At 37.7% G+C, this 16919-nt stretch overlaps 1 protein-coding gene across 1 annotated transcript in view; it reads left to right on the forward strand.

The window, feature by feature from the left end:
• Positions 1-11386, forward strand: part of LOC135467392 (dynein axonemal heavy chain 1-like) — a 69697-nt gene extending 58311 nt beyond the window's left edge. The window contains exons 75-81 of the mRNA XM_064745169.1: positions 1278-1448; positions 1786-1916; positions 3533-3677; positions 6778-6873; positions 7468-7578; positions 8244-8478; positions 10599-11386. Of these exons, the coding sequence (XP_064601239.1) occupies positions 1278-1448; positions 1786-1916; positions 3533-3677; positions 6778-6873; positions 7468-7578; positions 8244-8478; positions 10599-10720 (1011 nt within the window). The 3' untranslated portion in view covers positions 10721-11386. The remainder of the gene's footprint in view (positions 1-1277; positions 1449-1785; positions 1917-3532; positions 3678-6777; positions 6874-7467; positions 7579-8243; positions 8479-10598) is intronic.
• The last annotated feature ends 5533 nt before the right edge of the window (positions 11387-16919 follow it).

Below are 16919 nucleotides of genomic sequence, written 5' to 3' on the forward strand. Positions count from 1 at the left end.
TATTTAAACTCCCAGTTGAACTAAGTAGGCCTACAGACAACACATGTATATTAATGTACACATAATGGTAAAAAACAGCTTTTATTTCCATACAAGAGATATCTTCTTGACAAACTATCTTTGCGGAATCATTTTCTAATAATGAGTTAGTCATTGGAAAGAAAGATGGGCTTCTGTGTCATTGTTTTCAAAATACATTAATAAAACAGCTGTGGGAAATAGCTGCTGTAAAATTAGATCATCTGCTATTGATACATAAGTCCACTCGGTAACCAGTATTAATTTGGCTTTTACACTTGTCTTTCATGAAAGTGGCTGTCATGGCTGAAATAAAATTTTCTGTGCAAGGTGCACATTAAGATTTGTGGAGCATGATGGGACACAGTTGTCACTGTAACTTATGTGAAGATACAGTTATTACTGTAACTTATGTGAGGATACAGTTGTTACTGTAACTTACATATATGTGAGGATACAGTTGTTACTGTAACTTATGTTAGGATACAGTTGTTACTGTAGCTTGTGTGAGGACACAGTTGTCACTGTTTCTTGTGTGAGGACACAGTTGTCACTGTAACTTGGGTGGGGATACAGTTGTCTCTGTAACTTGGTGGTTGGCGGGGGGGGGGGGGGGGGGGGATTTATTTGTGGCAGCCCTGGATCTCGCAGTTCTACTACATGTAGTTATTTCTGTTGAAAAACTGCATACATCTAGCCTTTTATTTCACGAAGCAAAGTCTTAATGATCTGGCTCTATCCCAGCTACATCTCTTTATACCTTTTCATAACATCGAGGCAGCCCTGTAGTGTACATACGTTTGTATCTGAAAGCATAAATGATGTCATAATTCATTTAATTGATGCCAATATGACAGATAACTACTGTCAGTATCTTACCGATACTCTTGATATACATATGATACTATATACTTGATACATACATACTATATCTATAATAAAGATACTGGTATAAAGTATTCTGTGTCTCACAATTCAGTCAGGAGGTACATCAGGTACCTGGCTTTGGTTTGTGGTTATAAAAAAGAGTTGCTGAGCCTGTTATATTTGTGATACATATGTTATTGTCGCATCTTTCTTTTCTGGGTCATATTTCAATGAACATATTTCTTGTAATGATCACAGTTTGTCAAGACTTTCGACTTACGAATTCACTAATTTAAAAACCATTTCCAGTAATGCGGCATTTCATGTCGATAGTTTAGTTAGAATGTATTAGATGTTTTGTTCATGGTTGTAATACTTGTGTTACTCTTCAGGGATACATGAGTTATCTGAAAAGTTTACCCATCAATGACACACCCGAAATATTTGGGCTTCACGAAAATGCTAACATCACCTTCGCACAGAATGAGACCATCCGTGTCTTGTCCAGTCTGCTGGCTCTTCAGCCTAAGACTGCCAAAGGGGGAGGCAAATCCAGGGAGGAGGTGAGAATCCTGAACATTGTTATCACTCTATATTTATCAATAATGGCAGTAGTATCATGGCTATTATATGATCTCAAATCTCCAACCTGAAAATACCAAGTTAATTCCCAAAATCTCTCAACAGAATTGCCGGAACAAATGTTAAAGAGTTTAAGCCTTTGGTTCACAGAAACTAAAATCTTTATCTCGGAGTACCTTATAAACATACAAGGTACATGTACCTGTAAGTAAAGTTGCATATAAGCTGTAATGTGCAAACAATTTGAGAGGTACATTGTTTATATTAGTGGACTGGGTAGATATGCGGTGTCAAAGTTTTTTTTGTGTGTGACTTTAGATTATGGAAGAGACAGCCAGGACTATCCTGGAACAGGTACCAAAGGCCATCAACATAGAGGAGGTGATGGAGAAGTACCCAGTGATGTATGAACAGTCTATGAACACTGTGCTTGTTCAAGAGGTCATTCGGTGAGTATACTGTTTTGTCTTCTGTCGCCCCCAACAGACAAAGGGTCAATTCCAAAAGCCATTCCTGATGCAAGTCACAAAGCTAAAACCTAGTCACAAAGCTTTTCTGTATTGGACAACACACTATCTGATGACAAACTACCGTAGTACTGTAACTAAAATACCATAATGTGAACTAGCTCTCATGATGTTCATGTCAGCTGTACTGAAATGACCTAAAAATTATTAAAACTATTTTAGGCATATTGCAAATCTGTACATAAATTTAAAGTATCTAAACTGGATTTGTGGGTTTCGAATTCATGGTGATATTGTATTCTTTTGTGCTGTGAGATCGTTACTTTTTCGCAGTGGGGCAATTCAGTGCACTTTAACATGGGCAAAAATGAAAATTGTCCACAAGAGATGATTTTAATTATGACCTCACTTACTTTGTAAGCTCCCTAATAAATATAGATTTTTGGAAATAAGCCCTGTTTTGTGAAGGTTTTTCATTTTTGCATATTCCCGCCCAAAGCGCCCATACTAAAATACACTTAATTGCACAAAGGGACGTCACCATGATGTTGATTCTTGAAAATCCTGTATTGCTGACAGCCTATCTACCTGAACCAGCTTTTACCAGTATCACTGGCCTTGAAAGTTTCGTCCAATAGTGTAGTATGATTCAACTTGAGAATCATGTGTATTGGAGATTGGTCTGACTCTTGTATTGAACATAAATGTGTTTGTTTACAGTATTTGCACAGTATAGATTAATGTCCAGAATTTTCTCAACCGAGAGAAAAAGAAATAGGTGTAGTGTTTTACAGCTTGTAGTCCTGATTTACTCCACAATAAACATACATCCAGCATAAAGCTATATAATATTATGTATGTAGATGTCAGTCCCATATGCTGACTTCAAATTGACGTCAGTGTAGAATGTATAGCCATGAGCTTGTTTATCTCTCTGGGCACTATAGATATATTGATTGTAACTCAAGCCCATCTGTAATCCTTTATCAGAATCTGACAACAGCTGGGACCCATCCTTTGTGCCTCCTGCTGGTGAAATAGTGACTATGTTTCAAATATGACATGCATGTACACTCCGATTTAATGGTCAATTTTGTGTAGTTTCTTCAGCAATCCAAATGCTGTTGATTGAAGAATGTTTTGGAATAAATAAAAACATTTTGAGATGTTTTTTCAAGAAAACATTGCAGATCACGGAAACGAACTATGAAACTGGAATTGAGTCAGTTCAGTATCACTCAGAATTTTGTGTGGTAAATTACTGCTAAAAATGTCCTCATAAGTTTAAATATAAAGGAATTCCTGTATATCTAAATGTAAACTTCAAAAGTTAGCCATTTTAAAGCTTCGAAACATACAGGAACACTGAAACACTCAAGTGGGTATAATTAAGTCTTCATGATATTGCATGTTTAAAGATAACTTTCTGAGGAATACATGAACAGCATGAGGTTTTCTTTATGTTTTTGGTAAAATTAAATTCTTATTTTTTGAATTAAGAACAATTTTTGTTTAGTGTACTGAACATACTAAGTCTTAGCTGAAAATTTTGCTGTACAGATATGTGTGAACTAGCTCTGGTTGTTCCCTTGTTTCAGCTACAACCGATTACTGACAGTGATTCACAGAAGCCTACAAGATTTGCTGAAAGCTCTCAAAGGTCTGGTAGTGCTGTCCCAGGAACTGGAGAACATGGCTAACAGCCTGTACATTAATGTAGTGCCAGACATGTGGGCAGGCAAGGTGAGTGTCAAGCCACACCAGACTGGACAAGTGTAATCCCTGACTGCCAATCTGAGTAAATATCACACCATAACATACACTATATAGGGCTGGCTCAGGATGGTAAACAAATTATACAAGACAATGCTTCATGCAGTAGTCACCTTTTTGAAATACACGTACATGTAGCACATACACTGTGGAAAGATCATTTGTTTGCAGACAGTGCTTCACTGTTGAACACCGACACATTCCACAAAGCAATAGTCTGCTAGGTTAAATGACTCACCTCCATGACGTATTTGTTGTGAAAAGACACACATTGTATTTTAAATTTCGGGTCGCTACTACGGTAATCACTTTAGGCAACAGTCTTGTGACAGAACAGGGTTGTGGGATACCACACAGATGCACCTACATGCAGTTACTATAAAAGGCCACCTTCATTGACCAACTGTTTCATCATAAGTGATGTACTTTACACAGTTTTGTGTCATACACCGCTGTGTTTCCTGTATGACACAGTATTTTCTTGAGAGCTGACAGCAGTTCACACGCTCCATCAGTTGTGGCGTAGCATCGCTGCGGATTACACTGACTAAGATGAACTACTGACTTTCCTTGGTCATAAGGACCGTATAGCAGAAATTTTCATTAACTATGATGTTTAAAAATTCATGATCTTGCAGGATAGTGCATGGAAGGCTTTATCGGCTCATCAGCCTCTTATTCGTGTGTGTGCCTTGTAGATGACAAAATTGCCCTCGTAAGAGCCTATACATTTTATGAACATGTAGATCCGAGTGCTGGTAAAATTGTCCAACCTTTCATTACAGTTATTATATTGGCAGTTGCATACCTGGTACAGGATTTGAAACAACTACATCAGGCAGAGATTAATATTTAATTGGAGGATATTGCACAGTGAAGGTTGAATACCATAAACATTTTTCTCCCGCAAGTTGAAAATGATAACCCACAAGACTTCACCTTTTTGTGCAATATTCTATTTATTTTTCATATTTTGACACTGTCATGATTGTGTGTATAAGTTTATGCAATGTTTTTAGGTGTAGGCCTTTACAGACTTAATTGTGTGCATAGTGTGATGTCGACCTTGTGTCTGGTGGGGGTGAAGTAGGAATGTTAACGTACTAAATACTAAACTTGTGTTATGCGGTCATCAAGATGAGCTCGGTTTTGAAACCATAAACCATAATGTTTCTATTTTGACGTCATGGTGTCTGGGTGGGAAATATCAAAATGTAAAAACAAAAGTAATGTCTGACTGAGTGAAATATCACTTTTATCTGTGAAGGAAATTTTGACATTTCACCTTTATGTAAATAATAAAGTGGATATTCATATGACATGCCATAGAGCATAATGACCGACTATGTCTTATGAAATGTTCCCTCACGATATCTATCCTTGCACTCTTTGTACATACAACATTTGCATAACATACCATCATTCATGTAAATAATTTTGGTGTATTCTAATGTTAAACACCATGTCAACTTGACGAAGCTATTACCTAATGGTTCATAGTACAAACTGTTGCATCGTTTTTTCACATTAGAAGTCTAGCTAAAACAATTGAACGATTATGCTGGTGTTAATTTTATGTTGAAATGGGAACACATGTTTTACGCCAAAATTTCCGTTAGTTCAATCAGTTTGTTGACACATACAGTTATGTACCATTGGCTATTGTCTTATTTTGATACTGTGACAGAGTGCTTAATATGCCATGCGAGGTCTCACTTCCTGTCTTACTGGAACAATAGACACTTAAGACCCAACCAGCAGGCTGTCACTCATACATTTCCTCTATCTCACATGCACTGAAAATTACACTTCAGCTTTTCATCTAACTAAGGCAACATCAATTTCATTTTGTGTTTTATGGACAAGCTGACCCTATTGTGTACCCCTAAACAGCCTGCTTATTCAGCTGATGGTTACCTTAGACTGACTACATGTACTTGTAATGACGCATGGCCTACATATATATCCAGAAGTAAAGCACTTCAGCAGAACGAGCACTCACCAGTCATAAAGAGTTTTACTGGGTGATGGCTCCGTCAAGTACCACATCACAACATTTGTGAGAATTTCTTCTGTGAAGCCCGTCTGTTCACGCAGGCATTTTGCACTGTATTAAACTTAGTTTAGTCTGAATTAGTAATTTTGCTTTTCTGTTTGAGAAACTTTATTCAAATTTTTGTAAAATGTAATTTATCTGTTGTGAATTGCACCAACACACAGCATCACCTGTTGCAAGTCCAGATTATAGTATACTGGTTGAAAGTATACTAACCTATCTTGATGAAGTTACTCTCTGTTCTGTGAAGGTCATTCTCAGTACAGTAGTAACCTGCCTTGATTATGCAATACATGAACTTAAAACATGTCAACTTTGTGGTGGTTACACAAGTAGGACATGGCATTGGCTGTCTCTGTAGTACATTTCCTATATATCTTATGTATACATACCCTAATTCAAACTTTTCGCATTTAAAAGAGCAACTTTCAGTGCAGTTTTTGCACATTTTTAATTTGATTTTGGAGCCCAAATTACATTGGTTGGATTAGCTTTTTGAGGGCCTCAGAAACAGTACGGTTTTACCAGTCTACACAGAATAATGCCTGGAGAATAAAACATAAACACCTTACAAACATGTGAAAAGGTTGAAGAATTACAGTAGATATATGGCATTTTCAGTTTATGCTAGACAAACACAGGAAGTGTAGAGAAACATTCAGAGGAAGCATATGCTGGTGTTTATTTATGACACACTTCTGCGAAAGCACAGTAAGGGATATTAATCTGGGTATGTCTGTCTGTCACGCTTTGGTTTACCATGTGTGATAACTGCTCCAAATATTAGGGTTATTTTGAACAACCTACCTCAGATCAAGTTTGAAAACCAAACCAGATTTGTGCACAAATTTTACGCATTCAGTCGGCTGTTTCTCTGCAATAACTGTTTCACATATTGTCTCAAGTGATTTTGATAACATTTTGTGTGCAGATTCATTTTGTGGACCCTCCATTCAAGTTGGAAAACAAGCTTGATTCATTTTTTGCATTATGTGTGTCTATGTATCTTTTCAGGCCTATCCATCCCTCAAACCCCTAGCCTCCTGGGTGGTAGACTTGACAGCTCGGATGAACTTCATCCATGACTGGATAGACAATGGAATCCCAAGCGTAAGTTGACATCAAATCAATGAACATTGAATATACCCAGACTGATGGTCAAGCAGTCACTTTAGTTCAGATGAACTGCATTTTGTTGTATACAAGGGGGGGTATGAAAGTGTGTATAATGGAAAGCGCACTATCAGCAAAAAATAAGAAAAGAACAACTTTGGTCTGGTCTCTGGAATATGTATTATTAGTGAATGTTAGCAGTATAAAGTGTATAATAACATGATTCATAATATCTGGATTAGGAGACTTGTGAAAGTAGATGCAGCTGGATACTGAAAATGTACATCTCTGCACAGTATGATACGTATATTGGTATCATTTCTCTCTCTGAGAAAAATACATGCAGTGTTTATATGTTTGGAGTCTAAATTTGACAGTGGAGAAAAGGGTACAAGGCAGATATAATTATGTAGAGGTTAGAAGCAACATTGCTCTTTGTGGAGGGAGGCGGGTGGGGAGGCGGGGTTGGCTTGGTATTAACAAATATGCTAGTTACTTATGTATTACCACCTTCGGTCTTGTGCTTTAGTTACAGTGTTTACTTCCATTCACTCAGCTTGTGATTTGAGAGCATGGTATGTCTGTTTTCAGGTTTATTGGATTTCTGGATTCTTCTTCCCACAAGCCTTCCTCACAGGCACTCTGCAGAACTATGCCAGAAAGAGTGTCATTTCTATTGACACCATTTCGTTTGAGTTCAAGGTAACGGAAATTACAGTACATTGTTTCTTGGACAATGAGTTGATGTTTTATGTTATTGCTGCCTGAGAGAAAACTGTACTTAACTGTTGTGTCAGAAAATCTTGGCAGCATTAATATTTGTTACAATACCATAAACCCAATTACACTTCACTCATTATTCTGGTAGGGCTTGCAAAACACCTGAACATAATGTTTATTTCAGGCAGAAATATTTCCTCTTTGGCATGGTGACCATTTCAATCACCTTCTACTCTGTTAAATTTATTATAGTGTTTGTAGTTTTATGAAATAAGTATATGTGCAAGGGGGGTATGTGGGAAGGCCTGCCATGAACCTGTCAACGGTCATGGGTTTCCCTGTGGCTTAGTCTGGTTTCCTCCCACCACAGTGCTGACAGCTGTTGTGTCAGTGAAATATTTGTGAGTTAGACCTAAAGCACTGATCAAATAAATAAGTGTACATACACATGTACAAGGCAAAGATATGACTGACTTTTTCTGTTTGTGCAAAATCTGATATTTCAGTAGATTTAACTTTGTATACCGATTTATATAGCTAATTTCATCAGATCATATTGTAGTTTAACTTCAAAAGTGTGTGTTAACATCTTTGTGAAAAAAAAAGACATATTTGTGGAGTGTAGATGTATGTGTTGGATGTTGTAGGTGATGAGTGAAGCAAGCGATGACCTGAAGCAGGGGCCTGAGGACGGATGTTACATCAGGGGGCTGTTTGTAGAGGGCGCTCGCTGGGACCCCGTCAGCTTCCTGTTAGCAGAATCCAAACCTAAGGAACTCTTCACAGACATGCCCGTCATGTGGCTCATTCCCAAGGCCAACAGGGTCCCGGCCACAACAGGCTTCTATGAATGCCCTGTATATAAGACCCTCACACGAGCAGGTTAGTCATTTGTTACATGGCTGTATTGCAACTATTACATATTATTTTGCAAATCTGAAACAATTTGAGCTAGCAATGGTTTGATTTGGCACAGACATTTAGCTTAATCCAGTATTTGAGAAACAACAACATTTTATTACAACATTTCAGTACGTGACAAAGCAGAAAGTTTGCTACATGAATGCAATAGTTAAGCCCACTCCATTTGTTTTTGACAAATTTGTTTTCTACTGTGACAATTTAACAACATGGAATTTGAATAAAGTGGCAGTTATTGTATGCACATTTTCCTTGATGCTTATAGTGCAGAGAGAGGAAAGATTTTGAGGTGAAGGTTAGAATCTGAGGTAATATCATGAGACTACAATAGCTACATGTCACCCTGTGGCTTGATGTATTCTTTTTGCAAAAAATAAAACAAGCTTATTTAAGGTAACATATTAAAGTCAGCAGCCCATAGCCCATAGGATGTTAAACCAATAATTAGGTCTCCCTATAAGGGTAACGACTCTCAATATGTGTGACAGGGTATTGTCCTGATGATTTGTTTATGTACAATTCCTGCTGATCAGTAATAGTTACGTTTTTTCAGTGACAGTGTTATGTACACCTCAAACACGTACAGGTTGTTGGTTATAGATACACAACTGAAATATGGTGGTGGTCTGTATTCTTAGTATACTGAATATCCTTGGAGTTCCGGGTGCACCACATACCCCTTTAACCTGACCCAGATTGTCACCATAATGCATGTTATTGAAAAGGCAAACTTGAAGAATGGATGACCTAGCTTTCCTGTGTAACTTAAACACAATTTCTCTTAAACTGATTTGAAAGGAACTTTTTTTAACCCAGCTGTAGTTCAAATTGCACATCTGACAGTCATGGGTTTCACCACAGGTTTTGTACTTATTCTTGATAAATAAATAAAATAAATAGCTCATACTGTGCTATTAACAAGCTCTACTAGAACAGAGTATGTATAGCTTTATATAGGTCAACACTCTTGCTGTACCCTACAAATCAGTGATCTTTACCATATGAACAATCATATAGAGAACTTCTTCTTGAAAATCAGTAAGCTTATGTTAAGTTTAGCATTTTCTTTGAGATTAACAAGTAGAAAAGGTTATGAACTTAGCAGTTGTGTCGGGAAGGCTCGCATCACCATGTCATTTCGGTCATAGTTAATGTGCTTGGTTTCCTCCCACCATAATGCCAGCCACCGTCATATAAGTGAAATAATCTTGAGTACGACGTCAAACACCAATCAAATAAATAAATAAATAACGTTATGACTGCTTTTAAAAAGTATCCATTTTGAGTACAGTAGTAACATTTGAAATCTGGGGCTGCTTGCACAAAGGGATCGTAAGCCTAAGTTGATTGTAGGTTCACGATCGCAGCCTTAGCTAACAATCGACATCCTCTTACACGAAGGGATTGTAAGCTACGATAGGTGTAATTTACAATCAGAAATCGGGTTGACTCAGTAGTAAGTATTTACAATCACCCCAAATTTAATGTCAAGTACAAATACTTGTCTTAGGTATACTGGTGATTAGTACTTTTCGACTTGGTGTACAAAGATGTGCAATGTAATTGTTTCAAAAAGATATTAAGAGGACGTTTCCACGTGTTGTTGCTGTTAACTGCTAAATCATTATGATGTAGAACTCTTTCGAAAATGAAGGCAAGAAAAGTTTTTGACCGGTACATTGTCCATTTACAGCGGCCACCTTTATTTACGAGTCAAATTTCCTTACAGTCGCCATTGTAACTTAAAAATTTACAATCCTGCAATTTACAGTTACAATTTACAATTCCTTTGTGTATTTCTACAATCAGTTGTAAATTCACTTGTGGGGTCTTCAATCAGTTGTAGTTACAATCTCTTGTGTAAGTGAGCCCAGAACCTGGTATTTGCTACCTTCCAAAGTTTTGTGGACTGTATAATTATCACCAGTAAATGTATGTGCATTTTGATTCTAGCTGTCACAATAAAAAAGATGTTTCATATGAGAGAGCTTTGTGTGATGAGTCAGTAAAAACGAAGTAACATGCAAATCTCAGAGTTGTAGTCATATTCTGTAATCATAGTATTATGAATCTTTTGACAGGTACACTTTCCACCACTGGCCACTCTACCAACTTTGTGTTTGCTGTGGAGATTCCCTCAGACAAACCTCAGAAGCACTGGATCAAAAGAGGCGTGGCTCTACTCTGTGCCCTTAATTATTAAATCATTTCAGAATTACGTGGAATAAACTGCTGTACACTTATTCAGTCACCCAGTGAAATATTCTTCTTTCAAACCTGAATTTGATATTTGACTACTTTTTCTGTGATACATTTTCTGTGATACAAGAGCTTATTGTTATTTCAACTGTAAACAACTTAAGATTTGTAAGATGGGTGGGAGATTAAGTTAAACTCTCTAGATAACACAATTAGACATTGCTCTCTGTTAATTAAGCAGTTGCAAGGTTAAGTAGTTCTTTGGTTATGCATGTACATCTGATGTACAGGCTCATATACCTGGTCTGTATGTGTTAACAGATTATTTTACCACACTGTGATACAATACATTTCTGAGACTCTATTGACTGTTTGTTGGGTGAGTTTTCCTTTAGTCCTTAAAACATTATAGGTACGTTATAGTTAAGTGCTAAGTGGATATTGTATTCAGATCTGTCTGACATTCCATTTATCTTGAGAGAAACCTAGATTGGTGTTCCATTCTTAACAGTATAATTTGGTTGGATAAACAACTGGTAATGTTCATTCAAAAAAAAAAATGTCATTGTCAAAAATGGCAAAACAAATAAACCAGATTGTTACAGTTCACGATTTTGGTATTTTGGGATACATACAACCTTTGTTTGTGTTCATGAAAAAAAAACAAAAACGAACACCTCTTTTCACATAACTGAGTTAATTTGTGAGTTAGCCTTTACCAAAATTATCTTGTTGTTGTTTGAGGTCATGTGGTAAATTTGCTACCTGTGTATAAGTCCTCTGCTGTGCATTTCATTACATATCTTTGCAGTTAATAGTTTAGCTTTAAGAATTAAATAAAAGTGCTTGTTATGCAGTCATGCAGTGTTCAGAGCTTTTTAATTTACTGTATTAGATGGGATGAGATGGAAATCATTACTAATAACAGAATATTTGGGATATAATTAAGTGCGCTTGTAAGAAACCGGTATTTCCCATCCATTGTCTGTGTGAATGAAGAACAAGATGTGAAGATATCGCCATACATGTAGATGGCAGAATATCTCGTGGCATGTTCTGTGTGAACGAGCTACCATGCGTAAGGATATATTTGAACACCACTGAGAGGGTGACAGATCCCATCACATGCACGTTTATGAATGGTGAATTGTGGCAGTTACCATCAAATGTTTTTAAGACCTCTTAGACGACACCAATTTTATTTTTGTGTTTCACGGGTGAACAGATACTAAAAATCCAAAAATGGAATGGAAATTCACCATTTTATCTCGTCCGTTCTTGATATTTTTTATGATTGTTCTCGTTCTTCAAGGTTTTTCATGTAAATAGGTGTTCAGGAGGAAAATCTCCTGTGACCGTCCCCATTTCCCACAAATTAGACAACTTGAACTTTATTTTATTTTTAAACCCACCGACAATACTGAAAAATATTTATTCTTCTCCTAAACCATACATAGTTTTTCACTACTGAATGGCTATGGAGACGTTAAGCTTTCAGCGCAAAGGCTTTGCTTAATTGTTTTGTCAGTTATAATGCTTCTGGTGTTACCGAGTTACATAGGCCTGTCCCAGACTTCAGTATATAACCACATCTGTAACCGTATAAGCTTACAATCTCTCATTGTTATTACGTCATCAGTGATAATTACGTACGTGCGCTGTGTGAAATCGACCACACAGAGATTCGAATCAACTCATGTTGAACACCCGCTAAACAGTACTTTACATCGATGGGTAGATCTAACGTTCATGGTTGGACATTTTGCCAAAATAATCAACATGACATGTTTTGTTCATAGACAGACGTTAAGTTAGTCACACTCTGTCGCGTGGTGTGAGCCTTGGGTAGAAGAAACTTAACGAAGTCAGTGAAGACTGCTACATGTCGACTTCCATGCATGTTTGTTAATTTGGCCTCGTGGATATATGTAGATCTTTAATAAATGTAATATTTGCAGTGTGTGTGTTGTCTATGCCTTGTCAGTGGATATTTCACAGTCGCTCTGAGCACGCACATGTACGTCAGTGGACTGGAGATGCAGATGTTATCGAACTATCGGTGACACTCTGGAGGCTGACAATGCGTCGTACATAATCCAGCTGACCACCCGACGATCGATAAAGCTCTATAAAAGTACTGTGCAGATCAATGAAAATTCTCTGATCGCTTGCACACCTGTTGCAAATAGGCCTACAGCGCATGCCAGGAGAAGGCGGCATGTCCTTATAATCGTACACCATTAAACCATTAAATATACGTCCATATTACAGGTTTTAATACCATTCAGCAAGTATTCGCGTAGGCCCTGTACATATATCCCAGTTGCACATACATGGGAACGATCTATTTATATATAAAACGCCCACGGCATATATATCGATCACATTTAAAAAAATGAACTTTGTCTGCATGTGTATGTACAGGAATTCAGTTGCTGATGGAAATGTACAGGTTAAAGTTGTAGAGGCCATTCTGTATACCCAGTCGACATCCATTCACTTACACTTTATTTTCGGTATACAGATACCAGCTCCTTCGTTCGACGCCCCCCCCCCCCAATCCAAACCATATCATACAATTACAAGAGAGACATTATCCCAAAAATCAGCATGTGTTATGAAGTGTCTTGTCGATCACCATAAGACATTTACGTGTGTGGCAAGTCGTATCCACGTAAACTCGCACTCTGACCAAATCGTTCATGTTCATATTGTATCCAAATGCAGTAAAGTTAATAACTTATCAAATATTCAAAACATTCGCAGGCACTCTGTTTGGTGTTAACAGCGCTTGTATTGTTTCCCCATTATATAAGTAATACATCCATGAAACATATACATAATCACACATGTACGAAAAACACGCCGAGTACAAAGAACGCATATTTAATTACATAAATGCGCGCACGTCATTATCAGCGAATTATATCCTATATATCCCAATTATGTCCTATATCCTGCATTGTCAAATAATTAAGTCATATTAAGTTGTTCTTTATTCAGTCATACAGGCCTACCGGTAAACCTGCCGAAAAGCTGCATGAAGATCTACTCATCTAATAATTACGTGTGTACATTGAATATACATGTTTAATCCCCATTCATGTCACAGTGAACTAAATTACTGATCAACATATTGATAACTGACCGTTTTGCCCCGCGAGGTATGCCCCCCCCCCCCCCCAACCATGTTTGTGAGGGAAGCGGAGGAGGGGACAAGTACGTCTATAGGTTTATAATTCAGGCGTCTATGGCAGCACAGTCAGGAACCTGTCCATTACATAACACATTCGTTTAACTTACAGTTATACAGTTTCGTTTAAATGATCTTGAAATCGATAATAGTTCTTCTGCACGACATTCAGAAGAAAAAAAGAGAGAAAAATAAGAAGCAATCCTATATGTAGAAGCCAACATCTGATTATAGTTATTCTATACTGTAATTCTCAGTTCCCCCAAACAAGTCATTTCTTTTCACAAATTGACCAGTTGCCTATCTCACCGGTTGCTTATGACCATTGCTATACCACACTGTCGCGTCGCTAACCGTGATTTTACACACTGTGTTGTGAATAATCTTCTATATAAATTAAAACTATAAAGTAACAGTTTATGCTAAGTGCATTTCATATATACGGTAGAAGTTCGGCAGCGCGGTGTTCAGATCCAACATAGCTCGGCAAAGTTTCTTCCATCTATATACACGTATTACAGATTGTACAGGAATAGGTTAATTATATTAAGTGAGATATTATTCGACACGATGTATAACAACAATCAAATACGCTGTAAATTAACTAATGAAATTAACATAACGAAATGTCGCACCTTTATAGAAGCATCTGCAGAGACGAGTGTAGTTCTTGAAGAGTCTGCGGGACCATTGCATGCATGCATGCGTATATTGGCCTGTGGATATGTGTATATGTTATACATGTATATGATATCCAAGAAGTTGTCATCCATCTACGGAAATAATGTTCCTGCTGCATGCTCCCAATTATACTCAGAGGTGTGTCAGTACACACCTCGCTGAATGCGAGGTGCGAAGTAAAGATACATACATGTATGGCAACGAAATGATTGCATTTTGGACACCAGATTTGCATTTGCATGCCTCGAAGTTGGAAGACCTGGGATAAAACCCGCGTCGGGTCATATACCACAGACTTTAAAAATGACACCTGTTGCTGCCTCGCTTGGCTCTCAGCATTGAGAGGTTAGGGCAAGGAAACAGGACTGGTTGCATGAACCGATGTCATTATAATGTGACTGGGTGCATGTGCGGAGTGATATGTCTACACGGTGTCTTCGGCACGATACTTCAGTGCCATGCATACGACTTTGGCGGCACCCATGCATGTATACTCGCCCTGCCATAAGCAGAGACAATATATATGTATATGTACACATCCAATTACACCTCGTGGTCATATGACTGAAAATTGTTAAGTACGATGTAAAAACTACAGGCATTGATGTACCAAACTGTGGTCCTTCGTTTTTACCCTCGTTGTAATTTCAATTCAATTTCCATGCAACACAGAAAGTGTTGCCGGAAACCAAACAACATACAAGAAAACAGACAGAATAAAAGGAATGTGAGATACCCATGACCTCATTTTGCGAGTATAGGCTTTTCGAAAGTTATTCCGTTCTTTAAAAAAAAACTGCAAGGAACACGTGTGAGATTAGAAATGGTGCTAGTGGCGTGAAAGGCCTTTTTTTAATATTAAACTTTAGCATGCAGATCGTCAAAGACATAACGGTGATTGGTAAACTGCATGCACTGACAGACGTGTTCAAGAAAACGAATTTCTACTTTCCGCTTTGCATGAACAACTTGCATATTATGAAATGAAAGTCATGTAGGAGCATACAAAGACGAAGCTCTCATGGTACGACTGCATGATCTAAACATGAAAACTTTAAAGTAAAAAAGTTATCCTTAATATGCATATAGGCCTGTACATGTGTATTACAGTTCAGTTTTAGCTTGTAAAGGATTTTTCAAATACATATAGGACCTATATACCTTCCTAAATGTCGCACGTTCATGTATGTAATTTACGGTTATTGTATACATGTATACTTGGCATATATAACGCCTGGCTTGTATAAATTCGCCTGCAGTGCATCTGTATATGCATGTGATGAAAATTGGTTGAATTTAAATTACATCCAGTATATATACTGAAAAATCAGCACCGCATCTTGCGTGCTAAGAATAGCTGTGGCACTGTTATGCAGGATTAAGATTGTACAGATGGGTTAAAATATTCACATGTGCTCCTAGCATGCATGCACTGGAAAAATGAATGATAATGGATCGCGCATGCATACGGTATTATTAGAGTGCCACTGTCGATGTATAGCGTCTGCAGATCAGCTGTACATGCAGCGTGGTCAACTTCGGCCATGCAGTGACCGCCCACTGCTGTGTCCACTCAAGTCGGTCAGTCTGTAGGGTTAATTAAACCCAGTGTGGAGCTGTAAGGAAATTCACACTCCAGGTTAGGAGTGGAGCAGGAAAGAAAGAAAAGTGACAAGCTGTTCCTCTTGCACGAGATTAACCTAGTGAAGTACCCATGCATCCAGTGACTTATTGCCTAGGCGTCAGCTCGCGTCTTACCATTCTTAATTCTGTCGGGTCCAGCCACTAATCTGGTAACAGCCCATTATATGCCCTCTGATCTGGTAACATCTGGGTATCCATGTACTATACCGCAACCCTACTCCAATTTCTTGAGGAAATTGCCCATGCTTCGTTCTGGCAACAGGTTTCTAGCCATTGCGTGGACATCTATCGCGTTATTTTAACAGTCGACGTACATGCATGCATGATATTGATGGCACCTTACAGAATAGACTAGATGCCTGTGCTCTTGGTTTATATTTATTTTCTCGTTCTTTTCTTGTTGTTTACCTATATAAAGCATTTTTTATCGTAAACACGGGATGTAGATATTTATTTATTAAACTTATGCAAGTTTGCTTATATATAAATATATAGAGAAGAAAAATGGGGTTTAAAAAACTATATGAAACGAGTTTTTACAGCATGTGAACAATATTCTCAGCATATTGTATCTTGCCCAGCGCGCTGGACTGAACTCTTTAATCCTTTTTATGGCCATTGATCCTATGGCAGTTGCTGGTGTACGCACCTGTACATCAATCCAAGAAGTGCTGGGTGAATATAA

Source organism: Liolophura sinensis, chromosome 1, assembly GCF_032854445.1.
Source record: "Liolophura sinensis isolate JHLJ2023 chromosome 1, CUHK_Ljap_v2, whole genome shotgun sequence".
NCBI lineage: Eukaryota > Metazoa > Mollusca > Polyplacophora > Chitonida > Chitonidae > Liolophura > Liolophura sinensis.